Source organism: Lathamus discolor, chromosome 12 (assembly GCF_037157495.1).
Source record: "Lathamus discolor isolate bLatDis1 chromosome 12, bLatDis1.hap1, whole genome shotgun sequence".
NCBI lineage: Eukaryota > Metazoa > Chordata > Aves > Psittaciformes > Psittacidae > Lathamus > Lathamus discolor.
The window spans coordinates 14,491,282-14,500,226 of record NC_088895.1 but is presented as its reverse complement, the minus strand read 5'-3'; the positions used below and the strand labels follow the sequence as shown (position 1 = coordinate 14,500,226).

Genomic DNA, 8,945 nt, shown 5'->3' with positions numbered 1-8,945 from the left:
CCGGAAACCCCACCTCCATCCCCCTCCTCCATCCCCCTCCTCCACCCTTCATCCCCCCCTCCTGCATCCTCCATCCTCTCTCCTCCATCCTCCCTCCATCCTCCACTCTTCATCCTCCATCCTCCTGCCTCCATCCTCTGCAGGTGCTGGGCTCACACGTTGCTCTCCTGGCTGCGTGCTGGCCTGTCCCTCTGCATCACTGCAGGCAGAGCTGCTTGCCTGCCTCTGCCCTGGGCATGGGAGGTGCTGCAGGGCTGGTGGGTGCTGCAAACTGGTGTGCGTGCAGGGGTGTGCATGGTTGCACCAGGATGGGTTCTGCGGGGCCCCTGAGGTTGTGTGGGTACAGCAGCCAGGCTGACCACTGTGTGGGGTCACGAGGGGCCAAGATCAGGCCATTGCACCTCACTGCATCTCCAGATGTAAGCTGGGCAAGGGCTTCTCCTGCCTGCAATGGGACATGTGGATGCCTGTGCTGGCTGCAGGGGCAGAAAAGGATGGTTGTCCCCCCCACCCCAGAACACAGTCCCTGCAGGGCCCCTGCTCTGTCCTCAGGCACAGCATCACCCCCAGCCATACACCCCCTGCACCCCTTCCCCATTGCCAGCGCCTTGGACAACTGAGTCTTTATTGAGTTTTGCCCCTGCTGCCCCATGGTCGACACAGTGCCCAGGGTGTGCGCTTGGTGTCACGGTGGCTCCGGTGGTCACTGCTGGACCCTGCGGATGGACTGGACCTGTCCTGTCTGTGCATGGGAGCCCCACTCCCGCACGTGCTTGTACTCGCCGGCATGGCTGTCGCTCTCCAGCAGGTACTGGAAGCCACGGTACCCTGGGAACTGCGAGCAGACCCACCTGCGGCAGGCAGAGAGCGGCGATCAGCACGGGCAGGAGGCACCAGAGCATCCTCAGCTCCAGTGTGTGCCATAGAACCCCAGCCTGGTTTGTGTTGGAAGGGACTTTAAAGCTCATCCAGTTCCAACCACTACCATGGGCAGGGATACCTTCCACTGGAGCAGCTTGCTCCAAGCCCTGTCCAACACCTTGTTCACTGCCAGGGTGCAAGCCACTGGGTACTCACGCGCCGGAGCGGACAAAGAAGGAGCCCACAGCGCTGCCATCCCAGCCCAGGGCGGGCAGCGAGGGGCAGTCATCGCTCAGCTCCCCCCGCTTGCCCTGGAAGTTCTCCTCCTCAAAGAGCATGAGCCTGCTGCGCCCGTGGTCCTGGCACCGAGAGGGGCACGGTGTTGGTGCCTGACCCCGGCCGGTGATGGGCTCCAGGACCAGCCCGGCAGTGGGGAGCCGGGATGGGGGCACTCACGGCGCAGGCGATGGGGCGGAAGGAGCACATCCTCTCCACGTGGTAGGCGTTGCTGCCGCTCCACGCCTCCCAGCATGGGTACTCCCCGCGCTCCAGCACGAACTGCTGCCCCTGGAAGCCACAGTGCTCAAAGCCGGCCCATCTGTGGGGCAGGAGAGAGGTGAAACCCCCGCAGCACCCACCACCCCGCTCACACCCAGAGCACCCCACAGGGATGTGGTCATTGCCTGGAGGAGACAGCCCCATGGCTTGGGGGGCAAAAGACCCTGGAGACCTCCATCCTCCACTCCTCTCCACCAGACCACGGGGTCCGTCCCCCCCAGTCCCCACTCACGCCCCGCTCTCGATCTTGCAGGAGCGGACGGTGCTGAAGCCGTGCTCCGCGGTGCTGTAGCAGTCGGTGGTGAACTCGTGCTTCTTGCCCTGGAAGGAATCCTCGTCCCACACCACGATCTGGGGAGGATGGAGGGAGTCAGGGGGCTCTGTGGTGCAGACGTCCCAGGCAGACGCTGCAGCCCCGTGCACAGGGGTTTATGGGGTTCAGGAGGTGCCACCAGTCCTGCTGATGCTCCCATACCTTCCATAGTCCAGAGGAGCTCCTGCTGTGGTGGGTCATGGTGGCTCTGCCAGGGGAATGGGACCATTAAAGCCTGCGCAGACCCTGCATGCTCCATCACTGCAGCAGTGTGAGCACACTGCCCATGCCCAGGGACACTCCTGCTCCCTGGGACGGGACAGGGCAGACTCCTGCTCCCTGCCCCCAGGGATCTGTCCAGGCCGATCCCTGTGCAGTAGATTCCGGTGATCCAGCAGATCCAGCAGAGCCAGGAGCACTGCAGGGGTTGCTGCATGTCCGTACTGAGTAGCAGCTCCCTGCCATGGCCAGCGATGTCCCCTGGTCCCCCACCACCATCCCCAGTGCAGACACATATGAAAGCAGAGCAGTGCCACAGCCCATCCCCAGCTGTTTCCCATCTCCTTGTTTCCCATCCTGGCCACAGGACCCAGCCCCGGTGCCCAGATCCTCCCCATCCATGTGATGCCTCCAGGCTCCTGTGCTTACCTGTTTGATGCGCTGGTGCCCGGGGGGTGACATGTCCAGCGGCCTCGCCGGGTTTATATAGCCTGCAGCTAGATCAGAGCCCAGGGGAGCATTATGGAAACCCCTAACTCAGCACATGGTGGGAGGAGGGACCGGGCAGAACAAAGGCGATGCTGCAGCGATGCTGATGAGCTGGGACGCCAGAGCTCCTGCTGCCCTGACCCCATGGACCACGGACTCTGCCCATGCCCTGTCTGGGAGGGAGGTTTCCTCACCTGCATTGCTGGGAAGCAGGGGGAAAGCTGCATCTCCAGCTCCGTCTGCTATGGCAGAGCAGCTCTCTGTGAAAGCAGGGCCAGCTCTTCTGCAGGTTGAGCACAGCAACCATAGAGCATCATAGTGAGTGGGGGCATGGGGCACAGGAGAGGAAGGGGCAGGTTTGCAAAGGCACCGGGGGGGCTGCAGTGCAGATCAGGACTTGCGAAGTGCTGCAGCCTCCTCCTGCCTCTGCACAGGGACCTGGAAAAATCCTGCCTCAGCCTTGTTTTGGGTACCTAAATACCTTCAAGCTTTGCTCCTGGTGACCGCCCTCAAATCATCCTGGGGTCGTGATGGGTTCCTGCAGGGCTTCAGGGGCTGGCACCCTGCAGAGGCACCCACAGGCAGGGCAGCAATGGGGCAGCAGTGAAAGGAGGCTGCTGGGCTTGGTGGAAATTCCCGTGTTGCCAGGTAGGGCTGTGTTTTGGGACAGTGTTTGCCAGGGATCTGTGGGGCGGCTGAGCTGGCGCATCCTCCCTCCAGCCCCGGCAGCCCCGGCACTGCAGGCTCACATGCAACCGGCTGCAGTGGGGCTGTCCCCAACATCTGCACCCCCAGCAAATGTGCGTTAGGCACAGGCTGATTGCTGTGGCCCCAGCTGACCCCAGCCTGGTCGTCAGTGCAGAGACTGCAGCTCACTGCAGTGATGTGGTTGTGGGGAGCCCGGGCTGTGGCTGGTGTCCCTGTGGTGCTGCTCAGCGCCGGGCAAGTGATGCCGCAGCAGGAGGTGTGCATGCAGTGATGCAGCAGCAGGAGGTGTGCATGCAGCAGGACTCATCAGGGCAGAACAAACTCCTTGTGCTGGGCAGGAACCCGTGCCAGTGCCTTGGGGCTGAGCTGTGTCAGCTCCAGCCGTGCAGTGAGGCTGGGGCAGCTCGTCCCTGGGTTTGAGCTGCACCTCCCATGTGTTCCTCCGTGCCAGGGTGGGACAGTGCAGGAGGGGACAGTGCAGCGAGGGAACGACGCAGGATGGGAGGGCACAAAGGTTTTCCAAAGCCCAGGGCAGGGATGCTCAGTGGGGAAGGCAGAGATTTTTGTGTCCAGGGGGGCTGACAAGGACAGATCCCTGCTGTCAGCCCCTCCACAGCACCGCCACAGGGCCAATCCCTGGCTGCCCAGTCCTCAGAGGAGCAGCCAAAGCAGCACGGGGCAGCCATGGGAGCAGGGAAATAGGGGCAGCAGCACCCACCGAGGGCACAGCCCCCTAAAGCCATGAGGAAAGAAGGGATCGGTGAAAGCTTTTGGTTCAGGATCCTGGACAATGGCTCAGGGGGTGCAGCGGGATCCTGGTGGTTGGCACGTGAGGGGAGTGAAAGATGATGGCGAAACTGAGGGCTCGGAGCTTTCTGGATACACAGACCTGGGTGTTTTGCTGCTGCCGGTGGTGAAGAGGCAGCCTGAGTGCTGGCGCTGAGGGAGGCTGCGGGTGTTGGAATGGACCGGGAGGAAACAAGCATGTGGGTGTTTACCCGATGCACAGGATCACAGCAGCGAAGAGGGAGAGCAGCGGCCGGAGGCTCACTGGGGGCTGGGGGAAGGTCCCCCCAAGGAGTCCCCTGATGTGGGGTGCAGGAGGAGTGCTCCTGCAGGGACAGTGCTCGGTGTGTCCCCAGCCGGACTCCCCATGGCCCCTCTGCCACTGAGACAGCACCGAGGCAGCGACACCTGCCCGGGGTTTGGTACCACACAGTGCAGTGATGGCAGAACTGGGCATGGGAGAGAATGAAACGGGATAACCAGCCAACATCCACGCCAGGGAACATCCTCCACAGAGAACATTGCTTTGAGGGATGGGGATGGTTTGGAAAGTGTCAGCTTCAATTACACATCATTTGGGAAAAACCCAAACCAACTCTTGAAGCGCCTCAAAGCACTTCAGTTGTGTCCTGGCATCTTTAGGGCATGCATCGGCCATCTGCGGGTACGGGGCGATGTTCAGAGAGATTGAGCATTTGGAGGGGAGAGACAGGCACAGTGTGGCTGTCAGAGTGGGCACCACACAGGCACGGGGCTGATGCACCCTCCCGGCTGCAGCAGCACCAGAGCTGGGTGCCCGTGTGGGTGCAGCGGCAGGGAGGGTGGCGTGCCGGGCTGCTCCGGGGCTATATATGCCCTGCCGGGGCGGCCACACGTGAGGCACAAAGTGGCAGGGTCAGGTCTTCTGTTGTGCCACGGGCACAAAGGAAAGTGCTGGGTTCAGCGACTGGGCACGGGGCCGGGGAGAGGCTTCCAGCTCGCCCAGCGCTTTGCAGGATGTGATGACTGGGCGGGCGCGCAGACACTGATGAGCTGGCAGTTCCTTTGTGCGCCCGCCCGGGGTCTGCCCTTGCCAGGCTATAAAGTGGGGGCCTCGCTGCGCCCCAAAACACAGCCCGCTCACTCCAACAAGAACCAGCAGCTGCCCAGGTAAGAGAACAGTCACCGGGCTGCAGCCGGACCCGAGGCGGGGAGAGGGAAAGGCAGGGGCTCAGCCACGGCCATTGCTGTGGTCATCACGCTTGGGAGCATCCGAGGCTCAGCATCCCACTGCCCTTCCCTATCCCAGCACCACTGGTGACCCCCGCCTGCTACTGGGTGACTACTGGGGGGCTCAGCAACCCTCTCCTACCTTCCTACCCCCCCGTGTCCCAGTCAGGGTCCCTGACACCCCCTGTTTAGGATGGTACCAGCACCCAGCCTGGCCATTGAGGGCAGGGACTGACTGGTCCTGGGCATCCCTGCAGCGGTGGGACCATGCTCAGAGCATGCGGAGAGTGTGGACACCCAGCACCTCCCAACATCCTCCTGGCGAAGGCAGAGCCACTGCTTGGGCCTGCAGAAGAACCCCCAGCAGCTCCCGTCCTTGCCCCAGTTCCCACCCCATTGCTGAGCCCCCCATCCCAATGTGACTGACCCGAGGGCAGGGGTGGTGGGTGCCCACATCCGTGCCTCCCCTCTAACCTGCTGCTGGCACCTCTGCCTGGTGCCCTCCCTGTCGCAGACTTGAGCCCAACACCGCAATGTCTGAGACCACAAAACCCGCTGCTCCCAGCCAGGCTGCAGAGGAGGAGAAGGCAGCTCCTGCTCCAGCTCCATCCCTCGACCCTGCTCCCATCGCTAACAGCAAGGGCGAGGAGCCCTCCACAGAACCCTTCAGGGTAAGCCCTGCTGCTCCCCACGCGTGGGGACACAGCCGGGGGTGAGGGGTGGTGGCAGCATCTTTGGGGTGCTTGGGCAGAAGGAGATCTCTGGTGTCCCAGCGGGAAGGATCCTGCTCTGAAAGCAGGAGGGGAGCAGCTTGTGGGGCTGCTGCAGGAGGGATGCTCTGGGTAGCTCTTGACTGGGATGGCTCCTTGGGGTCCACAGGCTTTGGAAATGCTCCCCCCAAGTCTAACATTAGGGGTGCCTCTGGTCACCTCCCTCCATGCAGGGGCCCAGAGCTGCTCCAGATGCTGGGGAAGGAGGCTGTGAGTGACAGGGCCAGCATCAAACCACCAGGGTGATGCCAGGGCAGCGTGTCACCAAGGTGCTGCAGCAGGGCAGGGGACGAGCCATGCAAGGGCTCTGGGGACATTGCAAGTGCCAGGCAGCAGAGCCCGTGGCACGGATGCAGCTCCTGGAGAAGCAGCTCCTTCCCAGTGCAGCTGGGGCTGATGTGGGCAGGGTCCATGCAGGGACATGCAGCACTGCCCTGCCCTGCCCTGCCCGTCCCCATCCAACCCTTCCCCTCTGCCCCAGATCATCGTCTTCGAGCAGGAGAACTTCCAGGGCAGGCAGATGGAGTTCACCACCGAGTGCATGAACCTGGCCGACCGCGGCTTCGACCGGGTGCGCAGTGTCATCGTCACCTCTGGACCGTGAGTGACCCTGGCCATGGGGGGGACCGTGGCCATGGGGATGCCCTGGGCAGGTGGGGACGTGGTCCTGGGGAGCAGCCCCATGCACAGCACGATGTGCGGGGGCATTTCCTTCGGGTATCCTTTGAGGGGTGCAGGATGGCATGGGCATGGGGAGGATGCCAGGGCCATTTGCAAAGCAAAGGGCACTAGAGGCAAAGGCAGAGGCCAAGGACAGGCGTCCCTTAGATCTGCTATCTCAAACTGACCATGAAATGTGACTGCAGATTTTAGCGAAGCCAGGGTGAAATGATGCGGATGCCCTGGACCAGGGTGGTGGCCAAGGCCAGGGAAGCACCGTGCCCAGGAAGGCAGCACAGCAGTGGCAGGGCAGCCAGTGCTATGGGGAGGATGCATGGGACACAGCCTGCCCTCACGCACTGGGCAAGGTGACCTGTGACCACCTTGAATGACACCAAGTAGCACCAGCAACAAGTTCTTTATTGAGAAGCCAGACCATCCAACTCTTCTTGAAAGAAAGAGGCGATGGAGCAGCCCCGAAGGAGCTCGGGTGTGATGGGCAGGCAGCTGCACTCAGTGTGGAGAGGGTGAAACTCGGGGAACAGAGCACTCGTGTGTCACTGGGGTCCTCAGAGTGTCCTTGAGAGTCAGTGGTGAGGCTGTGCCCACAGATTTACTTGGGGAAAGGAAAGCAGACTCAACCAAGCTGAGCCTCAGAGGTCAGTGTGTGGTTGTGCTGCCTGTGGCACCTGAGCACGGCTCCTGCTGTTAGGAAAATACCTGCTGGTGCCTGCAGAACAGGTACAACCGCCTCCAAGGGGGACGCAGGGCTGTTCTGGTGCCATGGCTTTTGGAGCCCTGTGTTCGTGCCCTTCACAGCACAGCAGCACCTCATGGCCCTGCTAAAGAGGTGATATTGCAGCGGAAAAAGGCCCTAGCGCCCGCATCCTGGGACGAGTGCCAGAGCTGGCTGCGGCTCTGCAGCCAAGCATGCGAGCGTGCCAGGGTGGCACAGCCTGGGCTCCCTGGGGCAACAGGGAAAGCAAAGTGGTACCGCAAGGACCAGTCTGTGGTGAGCAGCGTGCAGGGCTCACAGCAGCTTCCAGGGATGAACAAGGGCGGCACCATGGGCGTGTTGGTGGCTGCTGCCAGCCTTGCATGTGTGCACCAGTGAGAGCCTGCCTGCTCAGCACCGCCAGCACCATAAAGGAGGGAGCAGGGTGGTGGGACCAGTCCCGACACCCGCGGTCTCTCTGGGTGCTGGGAGCCCGGCTCTGGCACCCCTCGGGCTGAGCAGGAGCAGAGCTGCTGGTGCATCTGACCCACGGTCTTCTCCTCCCCACGTCCCCAGATGGGTGGCCTATGAGCAGGCCAACATGCGCGGGGAGATGTTCATCCTGGAGAAGGGGGAATACCCTCGCTGGGACACCTGGTCCAGCAGCTACCGGAGCGACTGCTTCATGTCCATGCGCCCCATCAAAATGGTGAGTGGGGCGGGAGCAGAAGCACCCAGCGGGGACCCGCGCTGCTCCGTGCCGCACTGCACGACCCAGCGCCCGCTTCTTGCCTTCCGCAGGAGGCCGAGGACCACAAAATCTCCCTGTACGAGTCTGCTGACTTCAAGGGCAACAAGATGGAGATCCAGGAGGACGACGTGCCCAGCCTCTGGGCTTACGGCTTCTGCGACCGCGTGGGCAGCGTGCAGGTGCCCAGTGGAACGTAAGTGGGCTCCTGGCAGCTCCCCCCCGTGCTCCCGGCCCTGATCCCGAGCACCGGGCGCCCAGGCAGCCTTTGGTGGTGGAGCCATCACCCGGGTGGCAGCGGGGGCTCAGGGCTGCTCCGTGTGCTCTCCCTGCAGCTGGGTCGGGTACCAGTACCCCGGGTACCGAGGCTACCAGTACCTGTTTGAGACCGGAGACTTCCGGCACTGGAACGAGTGGTCGGCCTTCCAGCCGCAGATCCAGTCCATCCGCCGCATCCGGGACATGCAGTGGGACCAGAAGGGCACCTTCGTCACCCCCGATGTGCCCTCCGACTGAGCGGGCCGCGGGCACCGCCGGCTCCCGGCGCGGCGCCTTCCTTCCCTGTACACGGCACACTCCCGGGATGCCCTTGGCCTTGTGAGGCAATTAAAAACCCCAGAAGACTCGAGCTGCCGGGGCCGGTGACACCGGGGGACGGGGCGGTTCCGCCGGGGACCGGCTCCCAGGCAGGGAGCGCACTCGGGAAGGGCGTGACGGGGGTCCCGGGAGCGGCGGGATCGCGGGGGCGCTGCTGCGCACCGGCGCTGCCGGCGGCCACCCGCGGTAACCGGTGCATCGGAGCCGGCCCGGCTCAGCGGGCTCCTCCTCCCCGAGCCCCCCCCCCCCCCCCCGTTACCGTCCGCGGCTCCGCGCCCCCGCGCGCGCGCGCTCCCGGTTGCCGGCGGCTCG

The 8,945-nt window shown here is 63.5% G+C and overlaps 2 protein-coding genes and 1 long non-coding RNA gene across 5 annotated transcripts; 1 reads left to right on the top strand and 2 right to left on the bottom strand.

Moving 5' to 3' along the window:
* Nucleotides 1-703: 703 nt before the first annotated feature.
* CRYBA4 (crystallin beta A4) lies at nt 704-1,933 on the bottom strand. The gene is made up of 5 exons (XM_065692648.1): nt 1,895-1,933; nt 1,652-1,770; nt 1,318-1,459; nt 1,078-1,220; nt 704-851 (listed from the first exon to the last, which is right to left on the bottom strand). Exons 1-5 carry the CDS (start codon nt 1,931-1,933, stop codon nt 704-706), a joined length of 591 nt encoding a protein of 196 aa, XP_065548720.1.
* A 3,067-nt stretch (nt 1,934-5,000) lies between these two features.
* CRYBB1 (crystallin beta B1) lies at nt 5,001-8,681 on the top strand. Its single transcript, XM_065692780.1, has 6 exons — nt 5,001-5,083; nt 5,658-5,814; nt 6,395-6,513; nt 7,865-7,997; nt 8,090-8,232; nt 8,372-8,681. The coding sequence occupies exons 2-6, from the start codon at nt 5,677-5,679 to the stop codon at nt 8,550-8,552; spliced, it is 714 nt and encodes a 237-aa protein (XP_065548852.1). The 5' UTR covers nt 5,001-5,083; nt 5,658-5,676; the 3' UTR covers nt 8,553-8,681.
* LOC136021024 (uncharacterized) lies at nt 6,973-8,926 on the bottom strand. Of its 3 annotated transcripts, none has more exons than XR_010615639.1 (3): nt 8,415-8,899; nt 7,294-8,193; nt 6,973-7,189 (listed from the first exon to the last, which is right to left on the bottom strand). It is a non-coding gene; the product is annotated as an uncharacterized LOC136021024 (long non-coding RNA). The 3 variants fall into 3 exon arrangements; XR_010615638.1 differs by having other exon boundaries at nt 7,294-7,910; nt 8,081-8,897; XR_010615637.1 differs by having other exon boundaries at nt 7,294-8,926.
* Nucleotides 8,927-8,945: the final 19 nt, after the last annotated feature.